At 52.5% G+C, this 19,838-nt stretch overlaps 7 protein-coding genes across 7 annotated transcripts; 2 read left to right on the top strand and 5 right to left on the bottom strand.

Annotated features, from left to right (window-relative positions):
* Positions 1–700: 700 nt before the first annotated feature.
* On the top strand, positions 701–1,609 carry J3458_004451 (uncharacterized protein; the record flags this gene model as incomplete). Its single annotated transcript, XM_007809346.2, has 1 exon — positions 701–1,609. The coding sequence occupies one exon, from the start codon at positions 701–703 to the stop codon at positions 1,607–1,609; it is 909 nt and encodes a 302-aa protein (XP_007807537.2).
* An 840-nt stretch (positions 1,610–2,449) lies between these two features.
* Positions 2,450–4,006, bottom strand: J3458_004450 (uncharacterized protein; the record flags this gene model as incomplete). Its single annotated transcript, XM_066118225.1, has 2 exons — positions 2,450–3,463; positions 3,527–4,006. 2 exons carry the CDS (start codon positions 4,004–4,006, stop codon positions 2,450–2,452), a joined length of 1,494 nt encoding a protein of 497 aa, XP_065976825.1.
* A 1,725-nt stretch (positions 4,007–5,731) lies between these two features.
* On the bottom strand, positions 5,732–7,432 carry J3458_004449 (uncharacterized protein). Its single transcript, XM_007809348.2, has one exon. It carries the CDS (start codon positions 7,373–7,375, stop codon positions 5,789–5,791), a length of 1,587 nt encoding a protein of 528 aa, XP_007807539.2. The 5' UTR covers positions 7,376–7,432; the 3' UTR covers positions 5,732–5,788.
* Positions 7,433–8,216: 784 nt separating this feature from the next.
* MDH1_1 (Malate dehydrogenase, cytoplasmic) lies at positions 8,217–10,633 on the top strand. Its single transcript, XM_007809349.2, has 3 exons — positions 8,217–8,353; positions 8,433–8,550; positions 8,695–10,633. The coding sequence occupies exons 1-3, from the start codon at positions 8,303–8,305 to the stop codon at positions 9,531–9,533; spliced, it is 1,008 nt and encodes a 335-aa protein (XP_007807540.2). The 5' UTR covers positions 8,217–8,302; the 3' UTR covers positions 9,534–10,633.
* SPF1_1 (putative cation-transporting ATPase 1) lies at positions 8,236–14,450 on the bottom strand. The gene is made up of 3 exons (XM_066118224.1): positions 13,835–14,450; positions 10,697–13,746; positions 8,236–10,633 (listed from the first exon to the last, which is right to left on the bottom strand). The coding sequence occupies exons 1-3, from the start codon at positions 14,189–14,191 to the stop codon at positions 10,096–10,098; spliced, it is 3,945 nt and encodes a 1,314-aa protein (XP_065976824.1). The 5' UTR covers positions 14,192–14,450; the 3' UTR covers positions 8,236–10,095.
* Positions 14,451–14,912: 462 nt separating this feature from the next.
* J3458_004446 (uncharacterized protein) lies at positions 14,913–16,535 on the bottom strand (the record flags this gene model as incomplete). Its single annotated transcript, XM_007809351.2, has 1 exon — positions 14,913–16,535. One exon carries the CDS (start codon positions 16,533–16,535, stop codon positions 14,913–14,915), a length of 1,623 nt encoding a protein of 540 aa, XP_007807542.2.
* Positions 16,536–17,376: 841 nt separating this feature from the next.
* J3458_004445 (uncharacterized protein) lies at positions 17,377–17,936 on the bottom strand (the record flags this gene model as incomplete). The annotated part of the gene is made up of 2 exons (XM_066118223.1): positions 17,377–17,832; positions 17,913–17,936. The coding sequence occupies 2 exons, from the start codon at positions 17,934–17,936 to the stop codon at positions 17,377–17,379; spliced, it is 480 nt and encodes a 159-aa protein (XP_065976823.1).
* Between the last annotated feature and the right edge of the window lie 1,902 nt (positions 17,937–19,838).

Below are 19,838 nucleotides of genomic sequence, written 5' to 3'. Positions count from 1 at the left end.
CGTGGAGTTGAGCATGCGGTAAGTCGGCATCATCTGATATCAATGATATTTATTTAACTACCAGACGAATTCCGCCGGAACAAAAGTAGGCTTCGTTGATGTTTGCCTTTTTTGATACACTCAGCAATTAAAGTACCAGTAGTGCACCTTTTCTTTTTTGTGTGTGTCGGCAGCCTGTTTCTTGTCCTTGACGAGAATCTTGTTTTTTCTTCTTCTTGTTTCATGTTTCCATGGTTTTGTTTCTCTCCCACCCTCTGTTCATGTTGTGTCTCCCGCCTTCTTGTTCGCCCGTCTGGTGAGACAAGCTGCAGAAAGGAGGAAATAACAAGGAACGCCGCATCTCTCTGCCCTGCGCGTCGGCTCTTGAAACCGGTTTTGCTCTCATTTGCCTGCCATGCAGTGAGCCGGCGATCCGAACCAAGATTGAAGCAACAGACAGGGTCTCGTTCGGAGAATACTCTCTCACCTTGGTCTCTGCATCGCCGTTTCTGCCCTGATATCGCAGCCCGACGCATATATTTTGCCATCGGACTCTTCCTACCTTTTTTTCATTGTGCCGTTTTATTTGTTTCCTCTCCTCATCTCGTTCTTCCTGGGTTGTGCTGCCTCCTCAAGAATATAACCCCCCTCCATCGCTTGTTGAGAAAAGAAGAGAAGAAAAAAGAAAAAAGACGTCGTTCTAGACCCGGCACTTCTCGTCATGTCCAGATCGTGGAGCAGATGGCATGCACCTGCAGGCCCAACGGCAATGCCTCCTCCAGCTACACCGCAACCGCAACCGCAACCACAACCGCACCAGAAGCATCACCATCAGCCGCAACAGCCAGGGCAGCCGCTTCGCCGCATGACATCATTGACACAGCGCTTTCGAGGCCGCAAGCCAGTCAAGTCTCCCACCGCCGCAACCACCGCCACACCACAACCAGAGGCTCACGACGCAGCACCAGCTTCGGGACAGCTTCGCCAGCGGCCTGCGTACGTCCCCACCCACGCAGCCGCCAGCTTCGCGAGAACCGTGTCACCGCTGTCGACGCCTCGTATCGACGAGCGGGATGAGCTTGCATGCGACGAGACGCCGAGGTCGCCAAGAATGCACTCCACACCCGCTGCAAGGGGGCGCCACGTTCCGTCAACCACCACAACCACACCACCCGCGAGCATCAGTCCCTCTGCTGCCTCGCACCGCGCACAGCCCGACGTCGGCGAGCCGCCGCTCAACAACGACGACGCCGACGACGACGACTACGCCGCCTTTTTGGCCGAGGCCGAGGCGAATGACCGTGCCTTTCGCTCGCGATGGGCCCAGAGGGAAAAGGAGCGTCGCGAGCAGCAGTGGGCGCTGGGCAATCACGCCGGCCCGCCGCAGGGCTTCAAGGGCACGACGCAGCGGGACAGCGCCTATTACTCGGTCGCGTCTGTGTCGCCGAGCAGCACGAGCGGACATGGGAGCGGGCCGCAGAAGCAAGCGCTTCACGGACGGTGGTCTGCGCCTTTGCCCGCATCCACGTCGCCGCGAGCTCTGCATCACAAGCCGAGCAAGACGCTGGGGAGGCGTATTTCTGAATACTTCAAGCCTTCTTCCGAGACGGGCGTGCCTACAATTGCATGAGTGAATGATAATTTTTTTTTGTAATGTTTTTTCTTCCCAATATTTTGTCATGTGGCGCCGAGGCGTCCTTCAGCGTCGTCATTGGAAGATCATGTCACGGAGCATAACGGGCTGGGATATATAATAAATCATAACGAGGGACGATATTACAAAGCGCGGGGCGGTTACAAAGGATACCGGAATACACGCATGTTGTCGGAGTAATATATTCCAATGGGGAAGAGCCAACATTCCCCTTTACACCAGAATACGGCCACACAAATCGGGTGTCCCGTGAAACCAGTTTTGTTCAACAAGAATCCTCAGAAAGAAAAAAAAAAGAGCTCCCTGCGGTGATCCCTCCCGTTTTTTTTTTTTCAAGTCCGATATGCCCCGTGTCTGGTCCTTGCATTCAACTAATCATATCCTGGCCAAATCTTATCAAGGCCAACCGTCGATGAACAGGGAATCAAAGTTTTAAATGGTTTGCTTCCATCCCCACCTTCAACAATGTTGCACTACCAAAAGAACCCCAAAGGGGTGCTGCGTCGTCACACCAGACCCTCATCAACTCCACAATGTACAGGGATGAAATAAAACAAACCCGAAATGCAAGATATACATGACATGGAATAAATATGGCGTCAAACATAAGGAACAACATGATTAAGAGGTACCCCCGGATAAATGAATGCAAACCCCACTTCCATATGCTGGATTTTGTCATAAAACTTCGTTAAATGTGATGTATGCTGAATATCGTACCGTATGCCCACTTCCCTCAGATGCATTGTTGCTCATGGGCAACGCCAGTCTGTGGAGTCCATCCGGGAAAAAGAAACCCATTCGCGAGATTGAGGGTTATATTCCCATAGCGCCGGCTAGTCGATTACGGCCTGGCGGCAACTGGATCTCTTCGTCGTCAGAAGTGTCTGCTAGCTCTGCTCCGGCATGATCCAGCATCCGCTCAATGTCTTCGTCCCGCAGCACCTTTCGGGCGGTGCCGTTACCGAGACCAAGACCGCTGGGCAATGACAGTGTGGTTCTGTGTCGGCTCGTTAGACCCGTAGCTTGCCGTTTTGGCGTGGATATGTTGCGGGCGGTATATTGCTGTTGCTGTGGCGAGTCGAGGTCCATAGGTGAGTGTGGCGGAGGCACGCCGGGTGACTTGTCAAATCCAACCTTCTTGGCTGAAGAGGGAGGCCGGCTTGCCGGCAAACCACGTCGAGGTCCGGACGGAAGAGCATGCCGTTCACTAACGCTCCTCGGAGGGGCGCTTGACTGCGGACCAGGCGAGCCCGATGGCGAAAAGGTGTGTTTTAAGCTGGCCGAGTTTCCAGGACTGCTCATAAACAAAAGCGTCTCAATGGCATCTTGCTCCCTGACGTTCTTATGGTGTGGTGAGTACATGTTAGCATCCAAATGACTTTGCGACCTTCCGATTCCGTTGCTAATGGGCGTGGTCTGCGCAGATGCATGGGCGGATGCTGAATGCGAGTGAGACAGCATAGTGGGTGTATATCGAGGGTTAGAATTCCGTCGCGGGTTCGACCTCGGGGCGGGCATGGGGGAGCATGGCTGAATAGATGCTGGCGGAGCCAAGGTTGGCTTATCAGAGTTCGCAGACGGCGGAGAGGCCGATTTGCCCTTAAAATTCATCGATTCGTGCGTGAACTGCGCCCGAGAAGACATTGCTGTTGCAGGCAAGCGCGGGCTAGCAGACGATCCCTTCCTTCGATGTACGGTAGATGTGCTCGAGGCTGGAGATGTGGCCTGGGAGGCCAGACTTTCAACCTCGTCCAGATTTCTAGCCTGCCATCCATTGTTCACCTTGACCATGGCGTAGGACAGTCTTGTCCGCAACTCTGCAGAGAGCTGTACCAAATCAGCATCGGCGCTCATGCAGCAAGACAGCTTTCCCTTCGGACTCATACATACCTCACCTATCGTACTTCCGGCTGTCGAGGCAACGCTGACAGTACTGGTAGTCCGGGAATGTCCTTTTACCGGACTCAGGCTTCCTCTACCATCTTTGACCTCGCCGTCAGCCATCCTTTTTCTCGGAAGTCCGGCGGCATCTAGCCCCAGCCTATCTTGTACAGCGGCAATAGCAGATAGTTGGTGCAGCTGGCTATTTTGACTAGATACACCCGTCGTCAATCCCGGGCCAACATTGGCATATCTGTTTTTCAACATGGCGGTTACCACTGCAGCCGGAGGAGGTTCCACGCCACTGCCCGAATCGCTTCCAGGAGGTGTGGCAACCTGGTCTGTTGCAGGGGACGCGTTGGAAGTCTGCGAATCGGCAACCGACCGGGTTTGGCTCTGAGACGAATTGGTGCCACTGTCGTGCCCTGAGGGTGCCAACTGATCTTGCCCTTGGACAGGCTGGGAAGCCGGATAAGGATCACTATCCATAGCGCTAACCACCGCCAGAATATTCTTCTGGGCGGTTTGACGGTTCGTGAGGACGGGAGGTGAAATCCAAGCAAAGCTATCGAAGGGCTCGCGTGCCTATGTCTTGTGTTTCAACAAGGTTTTCGATGTCTCGAGGAGGCGACTGTTCGTGTTCAGAGTAATCCCAGGCGTTGTATTGCCGTGGACAATGCAATACAATTCTTCCAGCTCTATCAAGGACGTTACTGCGCGTGCTGCAGATGACGACACGACGGCGTGCAGGTCGAGTCGCGAAACAATGGGTGTCGGTCTCTTGTTTCCCTGTCGGAAGCGCGACAAGAGCTCTGATTCGCAGCCACGCGACAGGTCCGGCGAAGAACGGGCGAGTAGCGATCAAATGAGTGTCGAGGGCGATAGACGGATCAAATCGCGGCGTTGCTGGCTCTCGCGAAGGCGAAGGTGATTGCGGTCTTGGGAGTGGAAAGTGGGAGCCTGCGACAAAGCCTGGCCGCCGTACGCCTTCGGTTGAGCACTGAGGCCTGCTGACTCTTCAATGTGCACATGTGGTTACGCGGTCCGGTCGCGACGGATGCGGGAGGACGACGATTCGCTGTGGCGCCGCGTTGGAGGTCCATGCAGTCCCGTGTATGTGGGCGCAGCGCCCGAACAGGACACGAGCGTCTGGAGGAGACACCAGATAGATTAGAAGCACCAGACAGTACCAGACCAGTCGACACGCGCAATATAGTGCCCAGGCACCTGTACAAGCCCGCCTAGCACGCAGGGCTTAGGTACCTAGGTACTTAAGTACTTAGTACCCAGAGCTCCCAGTCTTCTGTGCGCCGCCACCAGACCCACTGAAGACGGCTTGTACCATCAATCCAAGCATTGATCAGATGGCACCAAGTTACAGGGACCAGACGGCTTTTGAGCGTGAAAACTCGGCTTTTGCGTGCATTTGAGATACCTACATATAGTGTCTGGTACTCCGTAGCCATTCGCGGATGGCGTGTTAGGGAAGCACACATTGGAACAGCGACAAGAAAAATTATAAAAAGCCAGATGGCTGGGAAAGGTTAGTTGCCCCAAATAAAAAAATCCACAGGCACGCCTCCACGCGAGTAATTGGCGAACCTTGAAAGTTTATGTTTGGTGCGTTCTTCCGAGTCCTTTAGACGTGACATCCACGGGCCAGATAATATGAATTGATCCATCGGGACAATTAAACATGGGTGTGTGCTGCAGAAGATTTTGCACTGCAACCCTTGTTGTATTTCCCGCCGCATCTGCGTGATTCTGTACCAGGACGGTAATGGACTTTACGGAGTCCTTGCAACCCATTAGCCATGCAGGCCAATTCCCATGTCCACAGGCTTCCACTCTGCACCGACCTTTAGGGGAACATGAAAATCCAATTGATGGCATTGCACAAATACTGTGGCCACGCACGGAAAGATGACCGTATGATCCTTTGGCTGCTAGGTACCTAGCTAATATACATCCTTCAGGACAGGCGGTCGGCTGGGCGCTCAGACCAGCTCAAATTCATCAAGAAACGCGTGATCACGTGTCTCGAGGTCACGCAGCCTACGCGGGGAGAGCATGGGTGGCTCTGGCTAGGAAGACGGTGCACAACACTTAGTTTCTCACCGAGGTCCGAAATCATCAACAACATCAAGACGCACTTGAGCTCGTCTTCGGTGGCTGTAGTTCCACTTGCCAGCCCACTAACTTGACAAATTGGCATCCTTCGTATTTACCATATATGTATGTAAAACGTGGCTCCATCTATCCATTGGACCGCTAACCACAAGCTGGCTCGTCCCCTCCGTCCTTGTAACCATATGCGCCACCATCTAGAATAACGTCTTCGTTGTCATCAAGATCGTCTTGTACCCTTCGCCATCTCTTCTTACGCTCTTCTCGGCTCCTGGCTGCCCCGAAGTCCTTGTCCTTGCCCTTCGCCTCAAAAACAGGTCTCATAAGTGAGCCCAACAACGGGTTTCCGCTAAAGGCTCCTCCATTTGTACGATGTGGCCCCCCAGTATTCCCAGATGTCTCTCCCAATACCCCTTCATCACGCTCGCTATCAACCTCTTCATCCGGGATTACTGGTCTCTCAACCGCAGCCATCTTCCGTACTACTCTTCCTCCGACAAGGTCAATGCTGATGACTTGCCGACGTTTGTTATAATCTGGTTGGGCGTTCCATTCCATTTCTCTCAATAGCTTTTGTTGGCGTTTCAACTCCTTGGCTCGCTCTTCCGGGCTAGACCACATGCTACCAGTGCCATTCATTGCTCCCGTGACGTCGAAATCCGCAGCTTCATCCCGAACTGTTGTTCGCTGGGCATTTTGCGCTTGGAAATTGAGTAGCTTGTCGCGGTGTTGTCGAGCCTTGGCGGCTGCTTCGGATAGTGAACTATCAGTGCCGGAAGCCGAGTCGTCACGCGCCTGCGTGAATGGCGCCGGTTTTTTCGATACCTCGGCTCGTCTATGAGCTGATGCATTGACTGCCATTTTTTCCCTTCCGCGTTCATCCTTGAGTTCTCTCACCATCGCCTGAACCTCGTCTAGGCTCAGCAACGGTGAACCACAGAATGTGCATGGTCCTAGTCCTTCCTTCATACAGATCACCTTGCCGCAAGACAAGCAATTTGGTGCTGCGCCCTGAAGGGGGTGTCGAGTCGCCACACAGTTGCAAGCCTTTCGTTTCCCATTCTCAAGAGTAGGATTTGTCGTGATTTCCAGAGCTCGAATGGCCGCATCTAGATCCGCAAGGGCAGTAGATTGTCCTGCCATTGGTGTCCCACCTGCTATTGATACCTTGGTCGTGTTTCCTGATGTTGGCTTCGGTGTCGACGCCCTGGATCCCGGGTTTGACTTGGCCTTGGCCCTTGGGGGCCCATCTGATATCAGATACCCTGCTGAAGAGGCATGTTGTTTGGGTTGAGCTTGGGCGGGTGGTGTAGCTGATCTAGATGCGTGATGGCTGCTCGGTGCACTGGCACGTTGCGGTATGTATTCAGAGCCTAGGTCCTTCTTGTACGCCTTGCTTGCTGGTCCGGCATACTCGTCAACCCTTCTGGCTTCTGGTACGTGTATCGCAGGCTTCTTCTTTTGGAAACGCTTTGCTTTGGGCACGGCATCAGGTAACTCTGAGTTGAAAGCTGAATTTTCTGTTGCTAATGATGGCGCCCGCACTCCAGAGGGGTCTTTTCTATGTGAGTTGAATGATGCAATAAAATCCACTGCGAGGGGTGAGTCTCCTAGCAAGTTGTTGAAGTGCGTGGCGGCCTCTGCCTTGGAAAGCGTCGAGGCATATTGCAAAACCTGTTGAAGTTCTTCCTCGGGAAGAGGAAGCAGCTGCGAGAGCTGCGAGAGAGACATTGCAGCAATGGCGTTGGATAGTCGCTGCGTTTTGGTGAGTGTCGAGTTCAATTCCAGAACTTTGGACATTTGTTTGTGAGCTAGCTCAATCGAGGGGCAGCTTGGAGTTGTGGATGTCTGATGAGTTGCCTACCCTAGGGCTGTGAGTCAGACCGACTTGATTTGGCTCTTGAAATGCTTTACTATTGCCCACTGTGAGATGGCAGCACCATTCTCGATGTTATTTCATTATTATTCTTTTCAGAACACATGTGAGCGTTTCTCATTTGCAATCTTAATTATCCAACCCGTAGTTTCTAGTACCGAAAGTAGAGTTTGCATGGAAGTGGAATGGGCTTTTGATGAGCGACTGCTAGAACTGTCTGGTGCCTGGAGTGTTGATACGTACGACTAAAATGCACCAGTAGGCTCCATGCATCTCCAAGTTGTGTTCTTAATGTATACCAATGAGCTCCGGCTACTTAGTCGGATTCTATATGCGGGCTCACAAAATCAAGATCAGTGTGATGTCACACCCACGGAACGTTGCTTCTACGTGTACATCCACGCACGCCCCTTTTCCTCGCTCAACCACAATCCATTCTCTCAGCAAGTCACCTATCGCCTCATCTAAAACCTCTGAGAATTAACTAATTTGCCGCATACAACTCCGGATCCAGCGCTCCAATTGCACTTGATCATCCTCGCACAAGCTTTCCACTTGACACATGATCGCTTTTCACCCGGAAAGCCCCGAGCTATACCCGATTGGGACCAGGCGCACCCTTGTTCCTGTCCCCATGGCTCCGATGGCCACTTTTCCTCACCTCCCGACCTATTTTTCCCCCCCCGTCGCCCTCACAACGAAAACCACCTTGACCACTTCCATCCCCATTGCCTCTCTTTTGCATCTACACAACCTCCCATTGATAGCTAATTCAATTCACTATGTTGGCTTCCAGAATCCAGCGCAGGGCTTTCTCTGCCTCTGCCCGCAACGTGAGTCTTCGCCCCCAATTGACCGGCCCTTGCCGCGATGACAACCTTCGTCGTCGGCTAACATGCATTTCGGCAATAGCTCTCCAAGGTTGCCGTCCTTGGTGCTGCTGGTGGCATTGGCCAGCCTCTTTCTCTTCTCCTCAAGCAGAACTCCAAGGTCACTGAGCTTGCCCTGTACGATATCCGCGGCGGACCCGGTATGTGTTGAACCTTTGTCCTGGATGAGGCAGCTCGCAAGCAAATTGCGAGCTCCATGCGTCAATTTCCAATTGCGACCCATCTCCGGTCTTTCCGGCAGTTGTGGGAAGATGACTGGTCTAGCTAACGTGACTGCTTGACAGGTGTCGCTGCTGACCTTTCCCATATCAACACCAAGTCTACCGTCAAGGGTTATGAGCCCACTGCTGCTGGCCTCGCTGAGTGCGTCAAGGGCTCCGACATCGTCCTCATCCCCGCTGGTGTCCCCCGTAAGCCCGGCATGACCCGTGACGATCTCTTCAACACCAACGCCTCCATTGTCCGCGACCTCGCCAAGGCCGTTGCTGAGTCTGCTCCCAATGCCAAGCTCCTCGTCATTGCGAACCCCGTCAACTCGACCGTTCCTATCTGCGCCGAGGTCTTCAAGGCCCGTGGTGTCTACAACCCCAAGACCCTTTTCGGTGTCACCACTCTGGATGTTGTCCGTGCCAGCCGCTTCGTCTCTGAGATCAAGGGAACTGACCCCAAGGACGAGAACATCACCGTCGTTGGCGGCCACTCCGGTGTCACCATCGTCCCTCTCTTCAGCCAGAGCAACCACCCCGAGCTGAGCTCCAACGCTGAGCTCGTTAAGCGTGTCCAATTCGGTGGTGACGAGGTCGTCAAGGCCAAGGATGGCGCTGGGTCTGCCACCCTCTCCATGGCCATGGCTGGTGCTCGCATGGCCGACTCTCTTCTCCGTGCTGCTGCTGGCGAGAAGGGTGTCATTGAGCCCACTTTCGTCGACTCACCCCTCTACAAGGACCAGGGCATTGACTTCTTCTCCAGCAAGGTCGAGCTGGGCCCCGACGGTGTCAAGCAGATCTTGCCCGTTGGCAAGATCGACGCCGCTGAGGAGAAGCTTCTCGAGGCTTGCCTGCGCGACCTCAAGAAGAACATTGAGAAGGGTGTCGCTTTCGTCGCTCAGAACCCTGGAAATTAAATGCAGCCCATGAGCTACATGTCTGCCCTTCCACCTCTGCCGGGTCTTGATGGCATGTAACGGGAAAGTCGCCAATTTCCCATTGTATGCCAAAACGGACGAGTGGGCTGGATTGGGAGGTGTGACAATGTACAAAAGTGATGAAAAGGGGGTATCATGAGAGCGTGACTTGCTATTAATGTCTGTCTGATGCGAGGATTGGCAAAAAATGGGACAATATTTTTGCATGTTTTGCGACTGCTATAGAATATTTAATTGAGTCCTTGTACCATAGTAAAATACCTGTCAAAAGCTCGTTGTGAAGTTCAGATGACATGTTAATCGGACGTAAAAGAGCAGAGGTGGGTGGTTTGACGAAATTTTCAATCGTCATCTACCAAAGTCTATAGTGTCGTTGAATATGTTACATGATTTCCCTACTCCACATCATGATAGCACACCTAGTCCAGCCCAACCCCCCCCGGATCTATTCATACGCCTCTCTTGTATAAATTCCTTCTAGAATTCCCAGTGACAGTAATACAAAGTGTACACACTAAATTCAACAACACTTTTGTCAATGCTACTGAGCACGACGCCCCGCTCGCCACTCCTCCAACTTCCTCCTCCTCTCCGCAACTTGTCTCTCGAACTCAGCCACCTTCTCCATCCTCTTGGCCTCCTCGTCAGCCGCCTTCTTCTCCGCCTCAATCTTCTTACGGGCATTCTCGCGCTCGAGCTGCTCGGGCCGACGCTCAGCGATATCACGAGCGTGGTAGTCGCTGAACCCGGCCTTGAGGCCCTTCTCAATGATGAAGCAAAGGACGTAATCGAGCGCCATGACGACGGCCATTTTGATCTTGAATTCTTCAGTAAACTTGACGAGTTTCATTTGCTCATTAATTTCGGGCATCAGTTCCAGGGCGCAGACGAAGGCGAGACCGGATACGCCGAGGATGCCGTAGAACATGGCTTTGTTCTCGGAGAGGGATTCTCGGAAGGGGCGGCCCTGGTAATTGATTGCAAAAGTGGACACTTGCTGGATAAGCTGGAGGAGGTAGATGGCGGAGTTGAGCAGGGATGGCTCAAATTCTGCCTCGAGATCGACAACGCCGGAGCGTCTGTACGTTTGTCAATTTTGTTGAACAGTTATTATGTAAAGTGGGGGGAGTGAGAAAACTTACGGCTCAATCTTCTCGCATAGTCGGGCAACGTAGATGAGAGTTACGATGTGGATGGCGAATTGTCCGAGGATGGAACCAATGATGTAAATGTTGAAGATGTTGGGCTGAGGTCTTTCCTTGCTTAGACCCTCGACAACCTTGGCGCGGGAAATGCTGAGGAAGCAGACAGACATGAGCATGCCACTGATTGTGTACTGAGTATCACCAAATTTGATCCCCTCCAGGTACAGGACGGAGAGGGAGTAGGCGCTAATCAGGCAGTTGAGGGCGAGAATCTTGTACATCTGAATGGTGGCAACGAGAGTGCACCGGCCTTGGCGGATGATGTTGGGAATGGCAATGACGTCTCTGAGCTTAGAAGTGAAAGGAGCAGCGACAGATGCATCACCAAGCTTAAGTGTGGGTGGTTCGTCATCACCCATCTCTGCTTCAAGCATGCCAGATGCAAGCTTGTCGGCGAATCCAGCGGCCTTCTTCTGAACTTCGGCCTGTCGAGCACCTTGGGCATTTGCCAAGCTTTGTGCCCCAGGCGAGACAATAGTCTCGGTAGGATGACCCTGTACCTTGATGTAGTCTTCGATTGTCATATTCTTATTCTTAGCCTCACGCTCAGCCGCCTTCATGTAGTTGGGGTTGCTGGGGCCAGGAGGATATAGGTGGGCAATCATGAGAGGAACAGGGGGTGCGGGCTGGTTGAATCGCTTCATTAAATCACACTGCTTCTGGTAGACTTCCTTCATTTTGGTGTTTCTCGAGTGTTCAGCAATGCGAGTCAAGTCCTCCTTGGTACCGTTGAGGAGGGCAACGCCAATGTGTGCCTGTTTGAGAGCACCGACATCGTTGGTGCCATCACCAGCCATGAGAGTGTAGTAGCCCATGTCTTTGAGCCCAAGGAGAATGTCTTCCTTCTGCTTAGGGGAGACTCGGGCATAAACCCAAGTATGGCGGAGCAACGAGTTCCAGCCGGCTTCGTCCTTGAACTGAGCCAAGGCATATCCAGTAACGCAAAGATCCTTTGTCTTGAGAATTTCAGCGTCAATGGGCTTAGTTGCATCCACAGGAATGCTAATTTTGTCATCAACGCTCTTCCAGACCAACTTCTTTCCGTCAACATTGTCCTCAGGTGCATCCAGAATCAAGACGTCTCGATCAACGATTTCGACCTCGCGAGCAACATGGACGGCAGTCAAGGGGTTATCTCCCGTAATCATGACGACGCGGTGGCTACTCTCATTAAGCATCTGGACGGCCCCCTTGGCGTCCTCCTTCAATGGGCAGTGTAATACTAAAAAGCCGGCAAAAGTGAGATCAGCCTCTACTTTTTCACGCTTTAAGTCGTTGATCTTGCCGGAACCGAGCTCAGAATCGACAGTGAGCTGTTTATATGCCAAAGCCAGAACGCGAGATCCTTTGCGGGTGAAGTACTTATAGGTCTCCTCGTAGTCGGTGGGCACATTCACCAGCATTTTCATGATAGTCTCGGGAGCACCCTTGACACCAACAAAAGTGCCCTTCACCTTCTTGCCAGTCTTGGAGACCCCATTTACCATGGCGACCGAGCTCTGACGTTTTAGAGCGGAGGAGAACTGGAAGCGGCGCTTGATCTGTACGGTTCCCTGGGCACCACTATTCTTGTTCTTGCTAGCCAAGATGTCGTTACGACCAAGACCCCAGCCAAGAGACGTCAGGGTAGCTTTCTCCATGGGATCACCAACAACATCACCCTCATCAAGCTTAACAAGAGCATGGGCAGTGGCGAGGACGAGTTGAGTCTCAATACTGGCCTCGGTCACACGCACCATGGTGGAGTGAGCTCCATCGGCTTCCTTTGTATCAACAATATTTGAGTCGGCCAGGCCAAGTCCAGCAATACCTTCGACAACCAGATCTTCGCCGGTGAGGGTACCAGTCTTGTCGAAGCAAGCAACGTCAATACGGCCACCATAAGGAATTCGGAAGGGCTCGGTACAGAAAATAGCCAACTTGGAAAGTGCGGCCAGACTAGTATTGACGGCAAGACTGAGCTCCATGGGCAATTCCGGGGGAACGACACTGGTGACAATCAAAATGCAGTCGAGCAGAAGTTTGGATCGTTTGCGGTCTTTGCGGACACCCTCATCCCAAACATACCAAGAGGCGGCGATTGCGAAGATTAGGAGGAACAAGATGAATAGAAGGGCCTCAAAGTTATTGGCTGAAACGCGTTCGGTGGAGTAAATCATGGTGCGAACAAGACTGCCCTGAGAGGTCTCGAATCCAGTCTTGGTAACAATAGCCATGGCGCCGTTGTTAGGAGGTGTTGGAACGTGAGACGATAGTTTTGGCTTCTCTTGCTCAGGGTTGCCGTGTGTAACTTGAAGGACCTTGGTGCCACCCCAAAGGAAGGCGTTCTTGTCTAGTCCTTCAGGGTCCAGCACAGCGTCAGACGGACGCAGCTGGATAGAGTCCTTGAGGAGAGGCGTGCTTTCTCCAGAAAGCATAGCCTCGTTGACGATGGCTGTTCCCTCAACCAACAGCATGTCACAAGCCACACCACTGTCTTCTTTGGTTCGGTCGACTGAGACGAGGTCGCCGGGCAAAAGAGCGTCTGTCTGAATCTCGGTCCATTTCCCAAGACGGAACACCCAGATGTCATAGGGTTTAATGCTCATACCACGGAACTCGTTGAGAGTGCGCTGACGCTGCCAAACGACGGTGCTTTCGAAAGCCACAAGCATGAACAGCGTGAAGAGTGAATAGTACCAATATTCATCGAGCAACCAAAGACCGACGCAGAAGATCTGGAAAACGAAGAATGGAGCAACGGCGTGCTCCTTGAAGAGCTCGGTAAAGGTGGGAACGGGAATGTCGAAAGTGTTGGTACCGTAGTGCTGTTCGACCCGGGTGAGTTCAGACTGCTTCTCAAGACCCCTGAAGGACTGGAAGTGACCGATGGTTGGCTTGGGCTCGGAGTCGATGTCATATTGGAGCGTAGAGAAGGACTTTGTTTCGGGGTTGTAGAGGAAACGGCGCTTCTGAAACAGGAACGAGGTGATGAGCTTGCCACCAACCTATCACGATAGACGTTAGATAGTTGCCAAGAGGAGATTGATATGCTTAAGCTTGAGAAGGAGTAGGCAACGAGAAAAATTGACATGCCTTGTCGCGAACAAGTTTGCAAATCTCGCCAGAGCCTGCGTTGGCAATGGGCAGAACCTTGATTAGCTGGGCGTCTTCAACAGCGTCGACCCTGGTAGCCTTGAAGCGAGCCTCCAAGGCAACACTCCAGTGTGTGCTAAGCCAGACAAGCGACTGTAGAGTGATGATGGTGCCACACCAAACGAAAGTCCATTCCGGCGCACCAATGTATTTCTCGTACAGATCAGGAGTCAGGTAGTATCGCAGGAAGATGGGCCAGATGATGGCAAAGGGCCAGACGTAGGCGTGGAAGTGAAAGGGTAGCGGGCGCAGCAGCTCGGCCTGCTTGATCTGAGGGCTGTCGATCAGCGGCGGCATGATGAAGATATCGACGACGTCGATGCACCGCAAGCTCGGACGAACCGGGGAGGAGGGGTGAAGGAGAGGATTTCGTGACCCAATCAGACCCAAGACGGGGGGCGACGAATTACGAAAGGAAGAAAGGAAGAAGAAACACGAGGTAGCAGCAGCCAAAATTAGAACGGAGAGCAGGCCACGCTACCGCAATTATAACCACGAGGGCGGGAGGGAAGGGGGGAGGGGAGGAGTGGAAGAAGCGATTCGAAGGGAATGGGAATCGGGGTACGGAGTACGGAATTGTCGATGCTCCAACTGTCATGTCGCGATCTGTCAAGTACCTTGGTACCAGACTTTTCTCATGGCCCCATCGCGCGGCGTGGCGTCACAGAGATTGGCAGAGACGTCAACTGGGTCTGTCTGGTCCTGGTGTGCACATGCCTCAAGCTGGCATCAAACTGATATCTAGGCCATTTTCAGCCTGGAGCTTTGGCGTGTACAGCGTGGGTGCGTGCCCACTGCGGCGTAGTTTGCCGACGACCGGCCAGCGAGCAACATTGAAGCCGATCACCGACTTCCATCTTGACTGCACATGCATGTCAACTCGACTTCACACCAACCGGACGCACGCAAACATGATGCGCCACAAGCAACAATCAGCAGGAGATTCTCTATTCATCATGGGTATCGTACAACTACACAAGACCTTCTACAATTCTAAATATCGGCAGCAACGTCTTCTCTATATGCTCGTCTCATATTTGCTGCGTCTTCTAATTCGCTCACCAAACACCCAGAAACACCACGGAATTGGAGCCATAGCTACCGTGACAAACCCCAGCAAGCTTGTTGCCCACCCCACGCCGAGGACCTTGTACATTTGCAAAGCAAACAATGGGAATGCAGTACTGAGAAGATATCGACTCATCATCATGGCACCGGAAGCCGACGCCGCGTACATGGGGCCGTAGGCATCGAGCATAAACATGGTGGCGCTGGCATAAATCAGCAGGGAGCTCAGCATCACACAGCTCTGGAAGACGATGGGCACTATCCAATGGACCTTGTACTGAGCCGTCCACGCTGATATGAACAAGCCGGTCGGTAAGAGGAGACTGCCAATCATTGCGCCGGTGAGCCGGTGCTCCGAAGGCAAGGGTTCCTCCACGCCGTCGTCGTCCGGAGGATGGCTCTCTCGCCATTGAGCCAAGCGCTTCTGGTAGTATTTCAGATCAATGAGAACCAGGGGCGCCGAAGCAACGAGCGTGCCAACCATCAAACCCAAGTACGACAGTGATTCACCCGTTTTGTCGAACCCGTAGTACTCTCGGAAGATCCAAGGCACAGCAATAACGAATGTGTACAGCAATCCGTACAGGAAGCCGTTGTACAGACTAATCAGCGTTACAATGGGTTCCGTGAACAGCATATGCAGCGGCCGCTGGATCAGCACCGTGGCAAAGTACCGGAAGGCTCGACCAGGCGACGTCCTCTGCGAAGAGGTATCCAGCCCAAGGCGGATCGCACGTCTTCTCAAAATCACCCTCTTGTACGTCTCTGGCGTAAAACACACGGGGATATAAAAGCCAACAACCATGAACACAGCTGTCCACTGCGTCCATTGCCACCCGCCATCCTGGACGATAAACCCGCCCACAAACGGACCCAATGCAGCTCCAAAGGACGGCATGGTGTAGTATACACTCAGACTTACGCCTCGTAGCTTTCCAGATGCGGAGTCTAGAATAGTGGCCGGTGCATTGTTAATGAGCGACGAGGAGAACATGCCTGCAAAGAAGCGGCAAGCGATGAGACTGGTCAAGGACGTGCTGAATCCTGATCCGACCATGAAGGCAGCAAAGATGGGACCGGTCACGAGAAACACCGCCTTCCGGCCGTACGTCTCAGACAACGGAGCGCCGACTAGCGGGCCAAATGCCAGGCCGAGGTTGTACATGGACAGCGGGACAACGGCCAATTCGTGACTACAGTTGAATTTAGATGCGACGTCGTCTTGGGCCGGCGCATACATGGATCCAGCGACCGTGGCAACGGTTGCGAGGCCCGTGACGGCGACGGTGCTGAAGAGGCGGATGGACAATGGGAAGTTGCGTGGGTTGTCAGGGTCATCCGGGCCGGTCCAGTCGAAGGCCGCGTTCATGGTGCGAATGGCCCGGCGGACTTGGATATTGGTGCAGGGTTCATCTTCAACCTCGTCTTCGGTGTGCTCTTTCTGTGATTGCTGTGGTTGTTCCTGGTGCTGTCGTGTGCCTCTGGACGACCATGTTTGAGAAGTCATCTGTGTCATTTCCGGTTGTGCAAGGCGCCGCCCGAATGACGACGCCGCCGGCGGGGAGTGCTCCATGATACAGAGGAGGAAGAAGCGACGCAAATGTTTCTTTGTTACGGTGATTTGCAGTTCGCTTCTCCAAGTTGCTGTAGAACATGGCAGTCGTCAGGATTTTAAAAACAACTCACAAAAGGCGGAGAAATTCCATCCAACACCGGCACAGAGTCGGCATGGCCCGTGAACGTCCGAGCTTTCCAATGGGGGCGGGCCGGACGTCGGCCGGAGGGCGTTGGTTCCCCAGATTCCCATGTTTCTGTTGTCAACTGGCATGCAACCGTGGGCAAGGTGAGGCGGCGGAGAAACCCGGGTCACTGCTGGGGCATAACTACTAGTTAGTTGGTTGGTTACCCAGGTAAGCTAACCAGTTGAGGCAACCAATCGTGACTAGGGACAACCAACGTCTCACGCCTTGCTTGGCGATGACTGACTGTGTTGCGATGTCGCTGGTAGGAGGCACTACGACCTGCAGCGGCAACTACTTCCAATCATGATTGTCCTTGTTGCCCGTTTTTCGCCTTTGTGTTTGCCTGAGTTTCCATGTTGCTGGGAGAGTTGCCGGCCGCGTTACAATGCGGAACCTCGGAGGACATGTGTATTAGACGTGCCTTTGTTGTAGTGTCCACCTTGTTTCTGCAATTGACTTGGACATGTACTCTGCTTAGTCTTACAGTACACAAGGAGTATGACCCTCTCACTTCCAAAGAAAAGTACCAGAATTATTCGACTCGATCTTGATTTCAAAGCTCCGTCTCCATCCATACTCTTTTCAAACCACCACTATGACCATCCTACTGTACATGAAGCAACGCCGCAGACGAATCAGGGACCACGACAGCAACGACTCCTTGTTTGGATTTCACTGTTTCCCCGGTCGTAACGTTATGAAGTCTAACAGGTTTCCCATTGTCCAACTCCCAGTTGTAACTCCACCATCAAATGTCACTCCAGTAATAGCGTCACTGCCGTTTGCCATATGTCGCTGTACACGAATCGACACGTCCTGCGTTAGGTTTCGCACCGCAAACGAAAAGGCCCTGCTCATTCTCCTTGGAGGGTTCGGCAATGGCTCCGTGCCGGCCCCGTCTTTCGTCGTGTTGTATTCGTGCATGTTGATGACCGTTAGGCGCTGTAGGTTTCCGCGTTCGAAGATTGCATACGCTGCTTCCTGGTCAGATGACATCGGTATGGAGGAAACGCTGACAGAGAATGCTGTGAGATCTCCAAGGGCGGCTGCCACACCGATGCTGCCGTAATAAGGTGCCTTGGTGCCCTTTGATGTCTTGTTGGTGTCAGTTGGCTGGAATGCCTGGTCCTGTTGACGGCGAGTATGATTTAGCACTCCGTCGTAGAGCAAGTTTTGTGTCATCAGGAACAATAGGGAAAAGTACTCACGCGATAGTCTGTGCCTTGGTGCATATGCACGCGTTTGAATCCAGCAGACGCAAAATACAGATTTAAGTTCCACGGCCCATAGAGCTGCGCCAAACGAGTTGGATAGTCCACGTCCCTGGAAGTATAGCGAGGTTTTTTCCCCCAAAAATAAGAGGCGCATGGCCATTCTTTGTGTACATGATTCGCTTGTATTCCACAACCTGCTCATCTACATCTCGAATGGTGCGGCTGCGGTTCATCAATGTTCCTTGCAAAGTCGTACCGGGGGAGGTTGCTCCATCAATGTAGCTAGATGACATCCTGTCAGCTTCCTGAATGCGTTGACCACCGATGATGGGTGTTGCACCACTTACTTGTGAACGGAATATCACTTCTTACTGCCATACTTGTCAAGGCCACAGCCCCAAACCTGGGTAGCATTCAGGCTACTCACGTGATCGTCGTATGACGGTGCCATAAACCCGAAATCCGCAAGTTTTGGGCAATGCTTTCGTATCTGCTTCTTGATCTCAGCATTCCGTTGAGCCACTCATTAGCAAAGTCCTTCGCACTCCAACCCGTGGGACGGGAAGGTCCCTGAGAAGAAGTCGGGAAGTGATTCGGCTCATTTCCATACTCCCACACGTCATGATTTTCATTGCTCAAGGCTTTGCAAGCCAATGCTGCTGTGCGCTCGAGCGTCTCCCAGCCTTCTACACTGACAGCTCCTTTTGCGAGGTTAAACCCGTGGGAAAACCTGACGCCCGGCCATGTATTCTATGATTTGAAAAACGAGTCCCCGATGTATACAGTTGTGGGGTAGTCCTTGGACTTGTTTGGATCATATGCTCCGTTGATGGCTTCTTTGAGAGATGCATTGTATAATGCATAGTCTTGTGTAATGTCCCCAACTCGCACGTAGGGCTTGCTGCCCACTAGATTGGCGAGATTACTCGGTAAATTGTAGGAAAACGTATTTGGTGTGCTCAAGTTCCCTGAGAGTTTGTTAATTGGGGCGGCAGCGGACCTTGACCCGTACCGGCATAGTCTACAAACGACGAAAATTCTAAAGAAAGGCTGACAAACGACGCTCACAGGCCAGAATCGTCATCTGTTTTGGTGTGTATGTGGTATAACGCTGCCGTGGATTTTTTTCGCAGCCAGAGCCGTAACAAGCCCGGCCGACCAACGAATGAACATGTTGGCGTGTATATCGAGCAGAGCACAGTTACCAGCAGCAGCAGTGTTTGGTAAACCCTTCCAATACTGATGAATGAGGACAGAAGTGTGACAAGGGCTTGATATCAAGGGCTTGGAGTGGAATGACTCTATTCATTGATAATCTTGTTGGATGTCAAAGGTCCTTGTTTTCCAAGAGGAAGTGCCGCCTTTGTATCTACTCCAGAATACCCTTGTCGAGTATTTCTACTTGTACTAGGCCTAATAAAATATTACCAAGTAATGTACCAGGGACGATTAAGAGTACTTTTAAAATACTACGCCACCCCTTGCACGTTAGAGCTGTGGGTGCAAGGGGTACGATCATCCGAAGGCTGGGAGTCCTTGGGCCAAGCAACTATTAAGCCATTACATTTAGCTAGCTATCTAGTTATGCAGAGCCGTGGTCTGACCTATATGGATTCCGTGTAAGGACCTGTCGTCTTCTATGCCGCTCATCCCTCATCTTCATCTTCATACCCTCTGGTGGAGACTCGTAAAACAGGTGACCACGATCAAAGGGCGCATCCAGCATCAAGCCCTGGAGCGTTTTTACGCGAGAGACAGCTACGTAGCTTAAACCAGTCTGAAAGTCCCGACAGGAGAGATCTGTCACGATGACATCTTCAGTGATGCTCTGCGACTTGTGAACCGTAATGGCGTAGCATACGATCAGGGGAAACTGCGTGCGAGTGCAGAGAGTGCTTCCGATGAGGAAGTCCCTGTCTA

This window comes from Metarhizium acridum (assembly GCF_019434415.1).
Source record: "Metarhizium acridum strain ARSEF 324 chromosome Unknown scaffold_29, whole genome shotgun sequence".
Lineage (NCBI taxonomy): Eukaryota > Fungi > Ascomycota > Sordariomycetes > Hypocreales > Clavicipitaceae > Metarhizium > Metarhizium acridum.
Note: the sequence above shows the minus strand (reverse complement) of the source record. Positions and strands in the feature narration are given on the sequence as shown.